This window comes from Numida meleagris, chromosome 4 (genome assembly GCF_002078875.1).
Source record: "Numida meleagris isolate 19003 breed g44 Domestic line chromosome 4, NumMel1.0, whole genome shotgun sequence".
NCBI lineage: Eukaryota > Metazoa > Chordata > Aves > Galliformes > Numididae > Numida > Numida meleagris.
The window spans coordinates 36,475,213-36,495,675 of NC_034412.1; the positions used below are offsets into that span (position 1 = coordinate 36,475,213).

The 20,463-nt window shown below is 35.9% G+C and overlaps 1 protein-coding gene across 15 annotated transcripts in view; it reads right to left on the minus strand.

The window, feature by feature from the left end:
• The window catches only part of TTC29 (tetratricopeptide repeat domain 29), a 189,313-nt gene that overhangs the window by 57,517 nt on the left and 111,333 nt on the right, over positions 1-20,463 (minus strand). For all 15 annotated transcript variants that reach the window (XR_002437819.1, XR_002437818.1, XR_002437821.1 and 12 more), the window contains 3 exons: positions 18,399-18,611; positions 17,033-17,118; positions 69-160 (listed from right to left, as the gene is read on the minus strand). Coding sequence is in view for 12 of the 15 variants with exons in the window: in XM_021393864.1 (XP_021249539.1) it covers positions 69-160; positions 17,033-17,118; positions 18,399-18,611 (391 nt within the window). In the remaining 3 variants the exon portion in view is untranslated. The remainder of the gene's footprint in view (positions 1-68; positions 161-17,032; positions 17,119-18,398; positions 18,612-20,463) is intronic.

Here is a 20,463-nt window from a genome sequence, read left to right on the forward strand (position 1 = left end):
TAACAATTTAAGTCTTTCACAGTTGAATGAATCTTCACTGACAGCCAGACAAGGATGTGCTAACCTACCTTACCAGGATCTTGTCTATAGCTTCATATGCTCTTCTTAGGCCTGCAGAATCACACAGTGCTGTGAAGATTTTTATAGAGGAGTTCAAAAGCTATGAAACAGGAAAATAAAACCCAATAAATACAATGCTAAGCATTTCTCTCTCTCTCTCTTTTTTTTTTTTGCAATCCCTGTGTCCATAAAAAAACACAAAATTAAAGTTTTCCCATATATGCATTTTTTAATTAGTTAGAACAGAAATAAGTTTTTGATCATTACTCAAAGTTGTTTGAAACTAGATAATAATTTCAACCTAAAAAGATCTAACTTGTATTTAAATGTCTCAGTTTCGGAGCTTTGCAAAAACCAAAGAGATTACCAGATTCACAATATAGATTTCCTTATCCATAATTTAAAAGATTTTAAGAAGCTGTGCTTTCATGAATTTCTATGAATCAATACCTTAAGTTTGTGCCCTTTGTATTCACAGTGTTTTAGAAAATATATTGAAATAAAAATTATTTATTTTTCTTTCTTTAAAGTATCTATAAGAATCTATAAAGTATCTATAAGAACTTTTTAGTACAATTCAGATGCATTAAGAATTGGATAAATTACATTTTATGTAATTTAAAATTTAAAATTTAAAATTTTACATTACATTGGATAAATTACATTTTATGTGATTAAACAAGGATTTGCTTAAAATACTGTAGATAATTTTGTTATATTTATGACTAATTATTCATGCATACTAGCAACCTGTTAATATGGGGATATACTCTTTTATCGTGACCTCTCTCACAACCGAAGGCTTACAACTGCTGCACAGGAACATATGATCTTAATTTAATTTAACACTGACATCACCTGTATTGCATAATTTCTCTTTTCAACCTTTTTTTTTTCCAATGGTGGTGAAGGGAGAATGCATATGAAATTAAATCCTGTTCTTTCCTTCTTCCCTCTTTGTTGCTTGACCCAAACTATTACACACATGAGAACACAGGAAATCTCTGAAGACTATCTATGGAAATCCTTTTTGCACATTTCCAAGAAAGGAGTAGTGAATGTCATTTACTAGCTTTGAAGGGGGATGGGAGATGCACAGGGACATGTGACAGTATCCTGCATGCCCCAAGATTCCTATTTATGGTGAAGCAAAAGATAGGGCAGTTTCTATTAAGACTGCATTCCCTGTCGTTGGCAAAGTGTATGGTTCAAAAGAAGATAACTTGTGTGTGCTAACCCTATGGATGTCACTGTTCCTACTGTTGTTTCCACTACACAGCTTTCCTAGGTCTTGAAGGAGCTTTACTACACATAGGTGTATTGCTAGACAAGGCTCTTATTTTTCAGTTACTTAAGCTCTGTGTGTACCAAATGTGTGGCTTACTAATGTACAACACGCTACTTATCCTTCCTCACGCACTTATCAAAGTTGTGTTCTGATGCTATACATCAGCATTGCATCCTATACTTGAAGGTCATTCTCAATTGAGCTCTCAATGCATATTGTACAACAAAGAGACTGAAGGCACTACTGTACCTTCAATTCAGAACTCACCCTAAACTGGATGCATAAGCATAGTTGTAAAGGCCTGCAGTCTGTCCTTCTAATAATCCAGGCTGGGAACAGTAACATGCAGGTGCCCAAGAAACAATTCTTGGTTCTGCATTTAGCTTAGAGGACCTGCAACATTTGTTGAAGTAACAGTGCCCATGTCAGAAAGCCTGCCATGAGAGCATCAGGCTTCTAAAATTTTATGTGCTGGACTGAAAATCACCCCTGCTTCAAACTAACCTCTGTGTTATTAAACTAGGCCACATGGCCTCCAGTGGTTCCTATCTAGCGCTGAAAGGTTACTTATGTGCCCAAGGCTTAGGCTGCTATGCTGTTTTTTTTCTGTCAAGGATATCACAAAACCTAAAAAGTACAGATGAAAACCAAGAAAAAGCCAGAGCCAGAGCAGCTGAAATAAAAGGTCAGTTCACTACGTCTTTGCAACATCTGCTAAAAAGAAGCAAGTAAGTAGATAAATGATTTCTTTAAATAAATGACTTTTTTTTTAATTAGGAACATTCATTTAAAACCCAAGATAAAAAAAATAAATGGTATGTTTCATTCCAAACAGTGATGAAATAAAAATAGTGAAACCATCTTGAGGAAAGAAATATCGATACATTACAATAGAAAATATATGAAAATATATTCTATGTCTGCATTTCAAATAACTTCTCCAGCTTCAGGTACTAGGTGGGGACACAGAAAAGTATGCATTTGTGATGGTAAGAAGCTATTCCCCTCTATGCTACAGTTAACCAGGACACATTTATGTGGGGTATGTGAAAAAGGGCCTCCTCACCTACAGTATGTGCTTCACCTTCAACATTTGGGATAGAAAAAGGAGGTAGAGCAGAATAAAACACTGGATTAACACCTTAACATTAGAGGATTTTACTCAAAGCCTCTTGTAATTATAGTACAATTTTAATTATCATTTACAATGAAAAAAATTACAGATCTTTCACACTGGTGTATCAAATGGAATTGACACAGTGATTGCTTCCAGAATTCGTAAATGGACTGAAAACACCAAATGGACATTAAAATGTCCTGGTTTATTTTCAAGGGATATTAACAACCAGTTAATCTATTTGTATTCCTATGAATATCATATAAGAAAAGACATGCTCATGGTAAGAGTTCAATCTCAGTAGGCATGGCTGGACTGTTCTACTGTTAGTTCTCTGGTAAGTGGATAAATATTGGGAAGGCTGACCATCCAGATTGAATGAAATTTACATGCTCCCTTGAAAGTTGTTCTACGTTTAAACATGCATATAGGTCACAAACAGGTCTTTCATTTTGGCCAGTCTGTGCGGAAGACAGCAACATCCAAGGAAGATGTGGAAGGTGTCACCAACTAATGCTGAAAACATAAATATGCATAATGAATGTGCGTTTTTGTTGCATTTGTGGTCATACAGAATACAACTACCATTACACAAAGGATGGAAAAATTGATATAGACTGCAGAACAAAAATCTACTTGTTAAGGGAACACACTTCTGCTTTAGTATTTAATGGTAAATACTGTACATTAAAATTTCATCTTGGTAATTTTTTTCCTGGTAAGGAAATGCAAATAAAAATTGTGTAAAGAAATACTGAATGGGACTACATAAGAATCTGTAATATTAATATACATTTAAAATAGTGGGCCTGGGTATTATACAAATCTATCTGATTTGCCTTTTCAAGAAGTCAGAGTTTGCAGAGATTTAGAATTACTGAAGGAGCAACACGCATTCATTTATTTATTTTTTTCCTACATACCAAAGGTTTTGAGAAAGGAAGCTCTTGCAACAGTCTTATCCTGATGATGCTAGGTTCAAGCATCACTATAAAATTTCCGTACTGTTTCAAAGAGAACTTGATATTCCAACCAACTTGTGGGAAAATTTCATGGTGTATGAATTTGAATCAATTCAAATAATGTGTGGTTTGACGTAGACAGAAAGAATAAAGTAAGACTAACAAAATAAAGACTATTAAAGCTGTACTGATTATGTTCACATATTAGGTTTTTGGCCCTTTGTGACCAAGCACAAGGACTGTCTCAAAAAATAAAAACTGTCTCTTAAAAAATAAAGTGAAAATCAAAATCCAATACAGAAATGTAGACTGAGTTTCAGTAAGCTGTTCTCTAGGGTTCGGAGAAGTGTTTGGGAAAGTGACAGAGTGAAGACTTCAACTTTACCTTCTACATTACAGACCACTGTTCTAAGCACCATCCACTACTAACTTGTTGTATGTGGGAAAAAAAAGGGGTGAAAAATTATTTTTTATCACTCCAAAATGGAAATTAAAATATCTGAAGTAGCACTGTGTAATTGTTTTTTCTTTTTTCTCACCAGCTGGATATGGGTGCATCTGCAGTGAGGATAGCTACGGTGGAAGCAGCAGTTTGATTACAAAAACAGCAACTCATGTTTCTTTGCAAGTCTACTATGGCTACAGTTTGTTGCAGCATATAAATAAAGCAAAGTAACAAGCGTAAATTCCCAAACTAGATCCTATTTGTGACATAGCTCTTGCACTAATTCTGTACATAGTGGTGAATTATACGTTTGCCTCCTTGGCCTCGGGAAACATCAGACAGATCTTGGACCTAGATTTGCTTTCAGCATTCTGCCATGTGACTCTCCTGGGGTTATGCCATAAACACTGTCCTCTCGCAGATCTGCCCCTTTCCAAAATCTCCACTTTTTAAAATCTTGTTGCTGTTGTTACACCTGCATTCCTTTTATATATACGTAGACACATACACATCTCATTGCTACACACTGAAGATTAACAAAATAGGAAGTAGGCTTTGCTAAACCTCAGTATGTACATCTGGGGATAATGGATGAACGAGTAAAAATTGAAGGTATGAATTTATGTTGAATAAAAAATGTCTACCCAAGTCAACATAAGATTAATGTTACTGGCAGTACTTTATCATTTTGGTAAAAAAAACATTACTCTGACAAAAATGTGAAGGGATAATATTGATTTATAATACTGTAACTTTAAAAAACACAAAACCACAGTTCTGCTCTCAGCTTCGCACTTGATATTATTGTCAAACTTTATTGGAAACACATTTATTTTGATTTCTGAAAATCTAACAGTGTTTAGCCATTTCACGGCTGGTGAGCAGTAAAGATGCTTCTGCCTCATTTACAGATCTTGAACATGAATCAGACAATCAACCGCAACATTAGTCAAAGAGATCACTAGCTAATGATTTCTGACAGGCACTGCAGTAGAAGGCCAGGGCCCAGCCTGGGTAGCAGCATCTGACAATATTATTTTCTAGAGCCAACAATAGATGTTAGTAAGACAGAAAATGCAATCAAGTAATGCAGGCCTCGTACCACTTAGTACCCCATATATTTTCAGAAAAAACACACTACCTTAACAGTCAACAAATAATCTTTTCCATACCATTCAGTGAAAACAAAAAACAATACTGTTGTATGCATAGGCATTTTGCAGTTCAGTGAACTTTGTCTCATAGCTCTCCAATAAATGCATAATTAAAAAAAGAATGGATACTTTTTAACAGCTCATTATGCAACTCTGATAATTCATCTGCTATAGATCATGAGAAAAATTGATCAAAGGTTCTATCACAGAGTTACCTTTCCTACTTTACATACTATGCTGAATTCACTATAGAAGAAGGGGTGAAACTGCAAAGCTTTTGGAGCTTGAAGTATCTGCATAGCAGAAATGACCTATGCATTCATTCCACTGCAGCTGCTTTCACCAGCCTCGTTTACAAGGAAATTCCATAGACACACAGGTATTCTACAGGAAAATTAGAGCAGTTTTAATTTCTTCTTATTTTTGAGGTTGAGAGTGCAAATTTCCTCTTGAAACTGCCACTTTATTTCTCCTATACAAGTGACATCTACTGTACATGACGTAGAGGACATTTTTATAAAAGAATAACAATCTAATTTAAAAGAATTGTTTTCCCCAATTTTCTGTTTTTGTTTTGTTTAGACCAGTGTTTACCCTTAACCAACAGTATACTGAATTAGATTATATTTTGATACCAGTGCAGCCCTTACCACCATAATTCCAGAGGGTACATGCCTGTGGCCATTCTGAGTAAGAACAAAGAAGACTTTCACAATGCAAATCCAGATGTATTCTTATTTTGGATAAAACACTATGTGCGAGAGGTTGAACAGCAGTAAGAAAATTGTATTGTTCATTTAATGTATCGATTATAGCAGAGCTTACTGATCTCAGGGAAATAATACACAAACATCAACACAATGACAAGCCTTGCCTTGTTAAACGCTAACTGTACTCAGGCATAACAAGCACCTAGAAGTAGTACAATACTCTGGTTGTATGCTTACAGTTAAGGTATACTAATACTGGATGCCATGCGGAGGAATGAGGGAGTAGTCCCTGAATTGCAGAATTGCTCTCCCTAGAGCACAGACTTTTGATGAGAGGTGGCTATTACTAAGGTGCTGCTTAGACGGCACTGCTGAAGAAGTAGCTGCTCCATCCACTCCTCTCCTGTTATACTCGGATATCAAGTGTAATGTTTACCTTGATGCTCCATGAACTTGCACAGCAACGCAAGCCTCAAGTTATTCCTGTCTATATTTGCTTGGAGGATTAAAGTGCTGGGAACATAGATTAATGTTTCACTCATTTCTCAACAGTCTATCAAGACAGGATCTAGATTCTTTGCTGGTATAAAGTGTTTCTCGTGTACTTTACATAACATTCAGAATATAGATGTTTTGCTTCAATTCTGAATGGATGATATGTAAATAAAACCAACTCATTAAAAGACTTCTTTTCCACAAAACAATTTCTATCTTCAGTTGGATTTCATGAGGTCAGGAGTTCACTCTCAGTGCTTGGTTTTTCTGCCCAGCAAACATCAAAACCAGGAAATGTATAGACAACTGAATAAATGTTAACTTTTGTCCTTATTCTTATTTATTTGGTATTAGCTTCTGTATTACTGTTGTTAATTCTGGCCTTCTGCACCACTAACAGTGAAATTCTCATTCTCTGTAACTGCAACTCTTGTAGGAACACAGCCATCATTTTATTATTTACCATACCTCAAAAGGATTTTATTAAAATAAAAATAATAAAAATAATAAAAATATCAGCCAGTTCCTTCAGAGCAAAAACCTACGCAAATGTCAAAGCCAGGTATTTTAGTTTCTAATTATTGTACAGTTTTAAATCTTTACTGCAAGAGACATTACTCTAGTAAAGGTTGTTGTAATCCTTATTTAGTACAGGAATGTAATGTTTTTCCAAACCAGCCACTGTTGGCATATTTCTTCAAGATAAAGCATGGCTTAACAGTCTGGAGTGAAGAAGCTTCATCTGTTACCCTTTAACAGCAATATAAGGGGAAAATACAGTTTATGTATCCTTTCTATCCTGACAGATGTGACAATAGCTGGAAACACTACGCCTGCCAAGAGCTTTTATCAAGTATGTTATAACAACTAGTAATAAGTGTAAATAATAAATGGCCACGATCTTATGGGAAACGGTGGCAATACTAAACAATTTTTGGTGCTTGCTGATGGGAGTCTGCTAGTCTTGGAATTCCCTGGCTTCCCAGTAGAGTTTTGGCTTGACAATAAACAACAGTTTAATACTTGATCTAATCCCAGCCAGGAGGTAAGTTCAACAGCAAGCTTTTGCAGATGTTCACATCCAATAATCTATCCATAATTGATGAAACAGGGAGGTCAGATGTAATGGTTGCTACTATTCCAGCAACAAATAAATGGTTATTGACAAAACAAGCCAGTGTGGCGCAGAGTGCCGAGCAGTGACAAGCATGAAACAGTGCTGAGACAGAAGTAGTGATGTGAATACAGCCCTTCATCTTGAGAATTCCTCAATATGATGTGTGGCATGAGGGCCACTCTGACACATAAGCAGATGGAGGTGACTCATAAAGGAAAAATGAGATTCTGCAACTACATAGAAGACAAAGGCAGAAGCAGAGAAAGAATCAAGGAGAAAGGGGTGGACAAGATTGGAAATTTGGGTAAGTGCAACTATGTGAATTGTTCAGAAATATTTTCGTATAGTATCACTGTGATCCAGATGTCTGGATTGCTTTTATCACACTGTTGTGTCTACATGAATGTACCACGCTGTCAGATTGCTGTAGCCTCCTAAGACCTTACTAAGCGTACTGTATGCATGTGTATGCTTCGATGCTCATTGCTTTTTAGACAGAGGATCTATAAATGTTCTCCTTCATGCTCAATAATATATTTAGTCTACTCATTAAGGGATATTTTTAATTACAAAAGTTCTCGTAGCTAAAAGCAAACACACAAGTCCTTAGATTTGCATAACACAATGGAAAAAATTGCAGAGATAAACAAGAAGGTATTAAAAAATGTAAGTCAGTTAAAAAGTTAATTTTCTGTACAAATATGTGGAAGTAAGGGAAAAGTTCTGAATCAGATGGAAGCCTCATATTCTTTGAGTTTTAACCCATGTGAGAAATGTAGTAAAAGGATTAATTGACTGTTTTTATTGACTGAATAAAATTTGAATCATTTACATGCAAATATTCACTTGAAATCTTTTGCATCCATTTCAGTGCTAAAAGATAGTATTTTTACTATTTTTACTATGTAATATTCTAATATGAAAAATGGCAGAATGAAATGGTGGCCATTACTGCTATACATAGTCAAAAAAGATTGCAGACAGAAATATTTTAAATATTAATTTTACTAAAATCACTTAAAGCACAAAGGAATGTTAAATCGATTTATTTAGAAGTACGATTTATTTCACACTTTGCTACCAATTCTTTTGATCAGTTCTGCAATAATACATAAGCTGAAAGCAAAACAGCAAACAAATTGCTTCTAATAACGAAGCAGCAAGCTCTAGGTTTTACACAGGCAAACTTCAGTGTTTTAACTTCTCGGGTTATTTATCTATCAAAGGATAAGTTTTAATTTCTTTAAGATGACCGAATCAAGACCTCAATTTGATGGTTCTGATCAAGCAAAGTTGTTAAACATTTGCTTACACCTGAATATAGGAGACTGAAGTCAACGGGAATAATCGTATTGAAATTTAAACATATATTTAATAAGTAAATTGCTGTAACTTGAACTATACCAACATGAGAAACCAATTTAATTTAAAAAGCCTTACTTTATAGAATTTTTTAAAAGCCTGTTCATTTCAACTAAACCATACAAAGGAAAACAAAGCCTCGCAGATTATGAATATATTTGCATTTAAGTACTGAAATTCCCAAGTTTGTACAATGTGGATACAAGTGCTCCATTTCTCAAAACATATAAAAATCCTGACTTCTGTAAGTTTATTATCTAATAGAATTAAAAATTTCTTATAGAATTTTTCATCCATTTGCTGCAGCTCTGGCTGTAAATATGAGTAAATACACTAATGGATACACTACTGAAAGTTCTTGTTTCTCAGACATTACAAGCTACAAACTTAGATGTGATGCAACCATCCCTTGATTATAACAGTTTTTAGGTTCCAAAGTTTAGTACATAAGCTAGAAATTCAATATAGTCTAAAGTAGATGAAGTAAATAACCTCTATACCATCTCATTAACATACAATTGTACTGTTTTGTCTTTTTTGTTCCTATTATCTGGGAATAAAACAGATGAAAACGTGTACATCAACAGTTATTTAAGAAAAAAAATATTTTTTTAGCTACTCTAGAAAAAATTTTCAACATAGTAAGTAGAAAATGCCTGCCTAAGTCCCAACTTTTAAGTTAAAATAGACAGCAGTTAGAGTTTTAGAAAAACCTCAGCCAGGACAAATTGACTGATTTTTAATGGCTCTATGTCCATGTGGAGGCTGGACAAAAGTGGTGTTCCCCAGGGGTCTGTCTTGGGACTGGTGTTCTCCAACATTTTTATCAGTGGGATTGAGTGTACTCTCAGCAAGCTTGCTGATGACACCAAGCTGAATGGTGCAGTTGACACAATAGAAGGGAGGGATGCCATCCAGAGGGACCTGGACAGGCCCAAAAAGTGGGCCCATGTGAACCCGATGAGGTTCAACAAGGCCAAGTGCAAGGTTTTGCCCTCGGGTCAAGGCAATCCCAGAAAAGAGTACAGACTGGGAGAACTGTTCATTGAGAACAGCCCTGTGGAGAAGGACATGGGTGTCCTGATGGACAAAAGCTGAACATGAGCCAGCAGTGTGCTCTTGCAGCCCTGAAGGCCAACAGCATCCTGGGCTGCACCAAAAGATGGGTGGCCGGCAGTGAGATGGAGGTGACTGTCTCCCTCTGCTTTGCCCTTGTGAGGCCTTCTCTGGAGTACTGTGTTCTCCAGACCTGGGGACCTGGGACCCTCAGTACAGGAACAATGCAGAGCTATTGGAGCAGGTCCAGAGGAGGGCTATGAAGCTGATCAAAGGGCTGGAGCACCCCTCCTGTGAAGAAAGGTTGAGGGAGTCGGGCTTGTTTATCTTGCAGAAGAGAAGGCTGTGGGGAGACCTGATTGCGGCCTTCCAATACTTGAAGGGAGCTGACAAGTGGGAGGGGGACCTACTTTTTACCTGTATAGTAATAGGACAGGGTGAATAGTAATAGGACAAGGGTGAATGGCTTTAAACTGAAAAACGGAAGATTTAGGTTAGATATTAAGAAGAAATTCTTTACTTGGGATGGTGAGGTGCTGGAACAGGTTGCTTAGAGAGGTATTCAATGGAGGCATTCAGTGCCAGGTTGGATAGGAACCTGGGTGGCAACCCTGCCCATGGCAGAGGGGTTGGAACTGGATGATCTTTGAGGTCCCCTCCAACCTAAGCCATTCTATGAGTCTATGATTTGTAGCCTTATATCCCATAAAACATACGTTATATAGTTGTGGTCACAAACTAGCTTGTACCTTGCCTGGGAAAGCAAAAGGAAGAGCCATCTCCACTGGCAATACCCAGCACAGCTATCCCAAAATAGTATGGTCAGAGCAAAGGCTCCACTTGTTCCCTATAACTATCAACTGCTCTGCTCTCAATATCTTGGTTAAAAATGGATACAAAGATATTATTCATTTGCAGGGAAATTCAAGGATTTTTTAAAGTTTTGTCCTCAACATTGGAACATGCTCAGTATGTCAGAGCCAAGTGAACCTCCAGTAAGTGACATTTTGCTTGAGTCCAGACATAGTAGCTAGTTATAATTTTATTGAAGATATTTGGAGTCTTATGAATACTTCTCTTGATATTATGCTAATATCTAATATCATTATTTACACGCTTCAGCATGTAAATTCTAATTAATGTTGCACTCTAACTCCTTCCAGTTCTTCCGCAAACTCATGTGGTGTTTGTGTGTGCATGCATGAACACAGGTGCACGTGTGTACAAGGTAGTAATAAAACTTGTCATTTCATAATAGATTCCCTTTTGCAAAATCTTACAAAAAATAGTGTTGTAAGTTTGGTAAATGCTATGATTTCTAAATTCAGGATTTTTAATATATATTTTTAAAATAAGGCTACATATACCTTATAAATATACATAAATCCAGCAACTTTCATATCATTCCGGAATTGAAAACAAATACAAATTGATGTCCTCCACACACAGCTCCCAAATTTGGGGTTTTAAACTCATATTCAGATTCCTGAGAGCACCAGTGGTAACACAGTCTTAAAATCTGCAGAAGGTCTTACAGACTTATTTAATGGAATGTGCAGTCAAATCTTCAGCTCCCTGCCTTCTTGCTCTTTTGGGGTGTATGTATGATTACATTTGAAATCATAGCATCTGAGATAAAAATCCACACATCTATGGTTTTTTGGTAGCCAGTCTTAGGCAATCTGAGACTCCTGAAGAGTAAGGTTAATATCAGTAACTCATATTTGCTTTCATTGTTGCTATGGAAAAACATGGAAACAACCTGAAAATCTTCTGACTGTCTTGTACTGCATGAAGTAACAGGATTTTTTGTTTCCTCGGTTTTTGTTTTTTCTTTTTCTTTTGAAAGTATATTTCATTTTTCTTGCTCCTTATGCTCCTTATGATTGTTGTGCAACTTGACTGTTGTAATTCTGCAGCGGCACTGCATTTAAGACTGTTTTCTCACAAAGTGTATTCTTACTGCACATTTATCTTGACAGAAATCCAGTTTACTGAGGGGAGCTATTCTGATGCTATTAACCAAGCAAAATGTAATTTGAACAACAGGCTCAGAAGGAAAATAATACCATGTTCCAAGGCAATTATGGTGGACATCATATAACCAAGGTGCCAATTTTTGTGGTATACAGAAAAGTACTGAAGGAAAACAATGTCATTACATCTCAGAACTTCTGGGTATATTTTTTCTTCAAATTTTCAAGAAACTGGCTCAGATAGGAAAATAATTATCTAAAATAAACCAGTGGAAGAAATCCTTACTTGACTAAGAGACTTTCATATCAAAAATAAAAAGTTAGATCTTTCTTCCTGTTTAAAAATTAAGTGCAAAATTAACAACAAAAAATTAATTGAATGATCAGACATTCACTTCTTCACTGATCCTGAAGTTTCGTATCTTCTTTAGGATTCTCGGCTCAGTTTGTTATTTCTTACTTCCATCTGCATTTGAGGCAATGTATTTTCTCAGGGTAAAGTTCAGTACCAGTACTGATTGTTCTCACATAATTTTGTTTGTCAGAGAATCACACAGAATCAGTGGGGTTGGAAGGGACCTCAAGAGATCATTGAGTCCAACCCCCCTGCTAAAGCAGGCACCCTACAGTAGGTTGCACAGGTAGGCATCCAGACAGGTCTTGAATATCTCCATAGAAGGAGACTCCACAGCCTCTCTGGGCAGCCTATTCCAGTGCTCCTACACAATTATTGTAAAGAAGTTATTCCCCAGGTTAGTACAGAGCTTCCTAAGTTCAAGTTTTAGGCAATAGAACTCCTTGTTCTATTGCTGTGCACCACTGAGAAGAGCCTGGCCTCATCCATTTGCCTCCCATCTCCCTTTAGACATTTATAAACATTGATCAGATCCCCTCTCAGTTTTCTTCTCCCCAGGTTGAACAGACCCAGGTTACTCGGCCTTTCCTCATATGGGAGATGCTCCAGGTCCTTTATCATCTTTGCGGTCCTCCCCTGGACTCCTCCTAGGAAATCCCTGTCTTTTTTGAACTGGTGAGCCCAGAACTGCACACAGTAGTCTAAATGTGGCCTCACCAGGGCAGGGATGTTTGTCCCATCAATGTCTGGTAGCAGTGGGATCTCCCAGAAACAATAAATTTATTAGCTGCAAAATTGGCTGACTAATTCCAGACCTTCAAGAAGAAAGCCTTTCTCAGTACATAACCTCCTGACAGTGTCAAGATCAGTCAGAAGTGCTTACATTCAAGGTTGGCCCAGGTTTTTGTCTAGTCTTTTATTCCTTAGCTAAGAAAAATACAGATTTTCCATATGAGCAAAGTTTTAAGAAAAATTTTAAACATGCTTCAATAAGAGTGAATCGTCTAGGAATTATGAGAGCATTTCTTAAACTTGTACATGCTGAGAAAGTTAGGCACCATCAGAATGGCTAAATATCAATTACACATGAATAAGGGACAATCTGGTTGATGAAAAAAAGGAAGTTTGAAATCATCTCCATTCGGTACTATCTTTTGATGTGTTTTGTGAGCCCCCACTTAAGTGTTTCTGTAGTGACAACAGTGAAAGCTGAAATCTCAACTTGGTTTTCTATCAAGCATGTATTGAAGTTCAGCCTCCTAGAATAGAATAGTAAGCAAACCTCAGAGAAATTATGCTCAGTCTTCTAAATCATCTTTAACAACACATGGGGGAAAAAAAAAAGGATAACATCTACTTTTTTGGGCTTTTACTAGTTAGGATCCTCCTTGAATTGTAAACTCATTTAGGCATGTGGCCTCTGTTTATATAATTAAGTACAATAGATATAACTAGATAAAATATAATGCATATACTAACTTTAGAATATCTGCCTTCCAATTACAATTACTTATATTCTCTCTACTTGCATGTGTAAAAATTTTCAGTTTTTTTGATACAGATTTCTTCAGAAATTAACTTTATGGTCATAAATCACCTCTGATTACTTTAATAGGGTCATTTTGAATGTGAAGATGCCTTTATAAGTTCATAAATTTTCTTGATAATTTTATGCCTGTGGCTTGTATACCATAATTCTGACAATTGATGCACGTGGCATTATGTCATAAATTACCACATTTATTTTGGCATGAGTTGCAGTACTCAAGAACACTGCTCCTATTATTTGAATATGTAACATAACTGAGACACACGATTCAATATCCAAAATAAAGGAACACTTCGAAAGAAACAAATTCTTAGAAAAATGTAAGAGATGGAGCTTTCCTGATAATCTGAGATGCAATTAATTGGAAGAGAAAAAAACCTTGATGTCCAAGATTTGAAGTATTCTTAAAAGCCCAGTATATTAAAAAATCCCACACTGAGAATTAGATTACAATACCTTATGGAAGATTTTGAATGACATACAATTGTTTCAGTTAATATTTTTCTTGGTATGTAAGTCTTAAGGAAAAACAAACAGTAACTTTCAATTTAAAATTAGTCTAGGTTGAGAAATTTCTCTGAAAAAGATCTATAATGCTTAAGATAAAATCTGCATGTTGTGAACTATTAATATTTTGTGTCATATTTGGGGGAAAATCTAACAGTCATGGTTATAAACTGGATGATATGAAAAAATGTTATGAATCTACCATACTGATGTTGAATACAATTAGTTCTCAGGCTTTTAAACTTGCACATATTTATGTTTTTACACCTGAGTAGGTCCACCAAAATCGATTAAATATATCAAATAAAATTAAATCAATTTATACAGATTATGCACAAAATGAAATTGTTAGATTATACACCAAGTGCCTAGCAAACAAAAAATCCTTCTCCAACAAACGTATCCTATTCACACAAAGTGACTGCACATTTTTGATGTAATAGGCTGCAGCTTAATCATTTCAACCTTTAATTACTGCATCAGATAATGAATATTTTGAGCATATGCTTCTCCACTCTAGAAGACATGAATGAAAGAGAAACAAGTTTATATGCATGCTACTGTGTGTGTGCTGGGGGAGGGAGTAGCAGGCTAAGCAGCAAAAGGAACCAAATGGCAACAATTGGAGGAAATAGTATCTGTAACAGCTGCTCCTTTCAGATTCCCCTAGAAGGAGACTGCCTGAGGTGAACCACAGCACAAAAGGATAAAGAAGATGAAAACTGATGCAAAGCAGGAAAATAACTGCTGAGACCCCTGAGTCTACACCCGAGTAGTCCCAAGCTGTGTGGCAAGACCTCTTTAGCATGCTACAGAAGCTGGTGATGAACTACATATTACCATGAGGCAAACTGGCTCCTAGCAGTATTGTCTGCATGTTATGTGTAATGATAACCAGTGGTCCTCTGGGAACGGGATGCAATGATTTCATCTCTGTAAGCATCTGAGCTCCCCTTGGATACAGAGACCATTAAACTGTGAACAGAAGGGTAAATTTTAGGCAATGATTTCTAATTGGAGAGTGAGGACAACTTGTGTTCAACAGCACTGTCAAACACTGATATTTTACTGTTCTCTGTACTGATGATTACTGAAGACAAAAGGAACTAAAATGTTACCACTTTTTCTCAGTCTCACAATGCACAACATATTTTCTGAATGAAAGATCTTCATAGGTTTGTTATGCAATTTCATTGGAGATGCCAGTATTTTAGGAATCTTTATTTATTCTGCAAAGTATTGATATTTTCATTAAAGATAAAATACCATGTTATACTCTAACAGAATTCATCCATTTATGTTTTGTGCTATAGAGACTTTATTTCCCCTTTAATTAAAACATATATTGCTTCTCACACCTGTCAGGTGTTTTTGTAAGACTAAAGGCACAACCCTTTATGTACGCATTTTAAATTAACAGAAGTACCTTACAAAATTGAAGGTTCCAGAATCTTCCTTTAAAAAAATAGTACTACACATAACAAAAAGAAATGAAACTTCCAAATGATTGCTGTAACTTTTTGGCAGAAGACACAGGGGAGCAATATAGGGAAAGAAGTAACTATAAAATTTAAGCAAAATGGACTCTGAGGAAACAATGCCAGAATGTCTAATATTTTTGATACTTTCAAGTGTAGTTTGATCCTTTTTATAATGCAGAGTCTGTATGGTCCTGTTCATTAATGAGTTTATACTGTGATGGAGAGATCAAAGGCACATGCAAGCTTTGTTTAGCTGATTTATTTGTCTTAATGCTCTTCATAATCCACATAACTTATTTTGACTTTCAGAAACTTAACAAGAAAAGTTATTCAGGTAAAATATCTTCATACTTGTTGGTCAAAACCAATGCAGATGAAAGTTCAGCACAAAACAACTCTAACCTAATCTGTCATACTGAACATTCTCATGTTCAGTTGCAGACTTTAACTACAGCTGAGTAAGAGCAGACTTTCTGGCTTCTGACTAGAAATTCACTATCTACAACATAAACATCCTAGTTTCCAGAATGAATTTGATTCAGACAGAAGAAAAGCGAATCAGCATTGAAGAATTATATATAAAGATGGTCCAAAACTTTTGGAGAAATCGTATCACAAATCACTGAGAGCATGTAAAAGCATATTTCAAGAAAAATCTAGAACACATCCTACACTGCAGGGGCAAAGGAAGCAATGTGGAAATAAGTAACCAGTTCGCTCCATGACTTCTGTTGGTCTCTCTGAGAAATATAAACTGTCACAACAAAAACCACGAAGAATGCTCTCTATACAACCTGCTCATTAATAAATACTGAGTCACTCCGCAAATAAAGGAAGAAACTAAAATAGAAACAGTAATTGTCCAAATGAGTAACTGCAATAATCACAGACAAAACATAAACAAATACGTTTTTTCCCACATTTTAAGAGGATCATTGAAGACTGGACCTCTCTGATGACAGACAAATCAAGTTGTTGCTTCTCTTTCTTCTCTTGCTGACCTATGAAGAAGTGGAGAAACACTCCTTCCCCAGTTGTCACATGTAGAATTTGCACTGCCTTTGAATGATTTTGTGTGGGAGGCTCAAGGGAAACATGAAAAGTGGAGCCTGAACTCATGTATCATCAGAAGAGATTACATCAGCACTATAGCTTTTCACATCAAAAGCAATTCATATTTCTTCCACGTATTCTGAAAAGCTTAACATTTGGGTTGACAGTTTAGTTGTTGCTCACAAATAGACTGTATCAAACTAATTTCAAAAATAGTTTGCTTTTTTAAAAAATAGAAAATTATAACCTAAAAATAAAACCTAAATAAAACTAGGCAAATTTGCTTAATATGCACATGAAGAGAAAGGCACCGAGAAAACTAAACCAACTTTAAAATAAACTTACTGACAATGCTGTCTTCTCTTCTCCAGCATAATGATACACTAAACTTAAGCAATATGCAGTTTCTCCTTCCATCTTCTTATCACCTCCTAAAGAAAGGATTACAGTTACAGTTACCAATGTAGTCTTAACAAAATTGCGTAAGCTCAGACAAACTTTGCAGGTTTTTAAACAACATTCAGATGTTTGTATACTGCAGTAAGTTTTTCCTTTCCCTTACCTTTGTCATTTATCTTTTTTTCCAAAAAAATCTGCTTCTATATAGACAGGTAATTAAAATTAGAGGCTATGGATTTAAATAAAGTTCAACAAGAATGTTCAACAAAGTCAGAGAAAATGTCTTTAAGTAAACCAGAACAATCAGTTTAATGTGCTGTAATGTTCTCTTATGAATTGTTTAATAGCCGTGCTCTTGCATTAGAAAATACAAGGACCCTCTCTCCGTCTCTATGAAATAAAATAAAATATATAACGTATCCTAAGATACAAACACAAACTATATTGCCCCACATACTACAACATCAAGAGATAACTGCCAGTGGACCAGGCTGAGAGATCTGGGACACTTCAGCCCATGGAAGAGAAGGCTCAGGGAAGGGATCTCATCAATGTGCACGAAATTCTGATGGAAGGGTACAAAGGTGGAGTCAGGCTCTTCTAAGTGGTGGTCAGTGACAGGACAAGGGGCAATTGGCACAGATTGTAATTCCATCTGAACACAACAGTACTTTCCTAATGTGAGGGTGGTCAAAAAATGGAAAACATTACTCAGAGTAGTTATGGAGTCTCCACCTGTGGAGATACTCAAAATGTGACGGATGCTATCCTAAGCAACTTGCTGTAACTGACAGTGAAAGGGATCAGACTCGATCTCCAGAGGTCTCTACTTCTGCTGCTCTGCAATTCTGTAATTTTCTTACTTTAGGTTTCAAAGTATTCATACATACTAAGATATAAAGATGAAATCTTATTTGCTTATGATAGATAATTGCTTTTTGCAAGTACCAAGTATGTAAAATGAAAGGCAGTCATCCAGCAGATAATATCATTGAAAAATTACCAAATCAACAGTGACTTGCTAACCAAAATCTCACTTGCTGGTTATGGGTTTACAGTTTTACACCATCACTCCCACAAGGTTGTTTTTTTTTTGGAGATAAAGCTTTCAGAAATCTAAAAGATTCTTCGTTGTCAGCAAGAAGGCCTTCCTGCTTTCGTGAGACCTGGAAGTGTATGGATAGCAATTTTCTTTGACTTCCATGGGAAATATTCACTCAGTTGAACCCTTCACAATTTTACTACTTTACTCTTCAGAAAATCATGGCATGCCCATCAAATGAAAGTACATTAAATGTTATTTTACACTTACCGGTTTTTGCCATTCGGAAAGCTTTTATTAATATTTTGATGGCCTGATGTTGCTCTTTGTTTTCTAGCATTTTGTCTGCCATTAATATATAAATTCTCCAAAGATGCTCACATGCCAATGAATTGTAAGGATGGCCTGTCTCATCCTTCCAAGTTGAACCTTCTGTTAGCTGGTAAAACGCTTCATAATGCTCAGCAGCCTTCATGACATTACCTGAAAAACGTCATTCATAACTACAACCATTGTGATCTACAACATTTTGAAAAGTTATTAGCGTATCATTTTCTTACTATAAAGTCAACTGCGTCTCAATCAGTTCACAGATTTTTTTGAAATCTTCAATATCTAACTTAGAAATCATCAGAAAAGTTACCAGTAATATTGCAATTTTAACTTTTCACCTTTTAAATTAGTTTGTGGATTTGTGGATTCACAATGTTGAGGGTATATGATCCTAAGGATGCTATGTTAGAATTTTCTAGAAACTTAAAAGAAATGAAAGAATAAAAGAATTGATGAAAAAATTGTTATGGAAAGAAATAATTCAAGAATTGTTAGTAGGTCAGCTCTGGTGAGTAGATGCGGTGAGATTACTGGAAGAGGGAGAACCACTAATACATTAAGTATTGAGCCTGAGGTGATACACCATAAAATCTTCAAACCTAAGCTACTCAAACACCTTTAAGTGAAAAAAGTCTAATTCATTTGAACACGCAAGTAGTTCCTCCTTCACCCCAAAAGCTTCAGCTAGTTTTTATATGTAGTTTTGGAGATATCTAGGCTTTCTGGACAATGGAAATTCAAAGCCCCTTGTAAGAACAGAAAAATTTTCCATATACATAATGAGTTACAGAAAACCTACTGGGAAGCAGGTAAGCTAAAACTGTTAATATACAAAACATATCTTGCACCCAGTACATTGTTTTTGCCAAGAATGTTCTACAGCAAAGTGGAAATGTGAAGGTGACATTTACTTCACCATTTTTTATGTTTGTGATGGAGGAGTTCTGTCCTACAGATCATTAACATATCAGTTATTATTACTATTAAAAGCTGCAACAAATGATCAAGTTACACGTGTTTGTGCTTAACACCTCTTCTGAAACATGATCTCTAAGAAATTATTACTGTTTTACAGACTGTTTTCAAAGTGCTGCGTTCAAATTACGGAAAGAACTAGGAAGAATTAAGAAGGAAAGATGAAAGTTATTTTCCATTGGTAAGAAAGGAAGAGAGAGAAGGTTAGAGAATGGCCTGCTTTAAGCACCATAAGGCAAAGCGGAAGATAATTTCCTGGGCCCGCAGCCAACCTAAGGCAGTAGAACAGCTATGATAGATTCCTCTTATTAAACTTAATTTAGATATGTCTTTTGCATATGTTAGCCTTTTATAACCATGCCTTCGTCTTTGTAATATAAACCATAACCCTTAGCTTTAATAAAATTAAACTTATTTTCATATTAAGCTTTTCTGATGATTGAAGGGAGCTCAACCAAAACTGACAAGCACAAGAAAGTTGACTTTCAAAGAAGCAACTTTAATTCAACTTACATAACTGTCACAGAAAAATCAGTTTAGGGTTCTGCAACCTATGATACATGTAAAAGTCCCAGAGGACACAAGAAAAAGTGCTGAAGATTGAAATGCAGATGAAAGGGAGGACATCCTACAGCAGGCATTATTTGATTGCACCATTGCTGAGGACAGCTATTGGAGAGATGGCCCAAAACATGAGTAAAAGCCTTTTACTGCCATAGTAGCTAGAAGACCCCTTGAACAGACAGGGAAACATACATATTCTTAACAAAATAACACATACTTGACATAAGACTGTACAAAAGAAATGCAAAGTGACATTATCATCATCAAAAACTTAAAGGATTCAATGACAGTAAATGTAGCAGGAAATAGACGTGAAGACTTACTAAATCCAAATCTGAACACTTCTCCATTCTAAAGAGATTTCCACATATTGTTAGGGTTTCTGTCTATCCAGCTAACTTCTTAAGGCAAATAAAACTCAGAAATCAATAGAATTGGAGTTATCCAAGTTGCTAAACACACA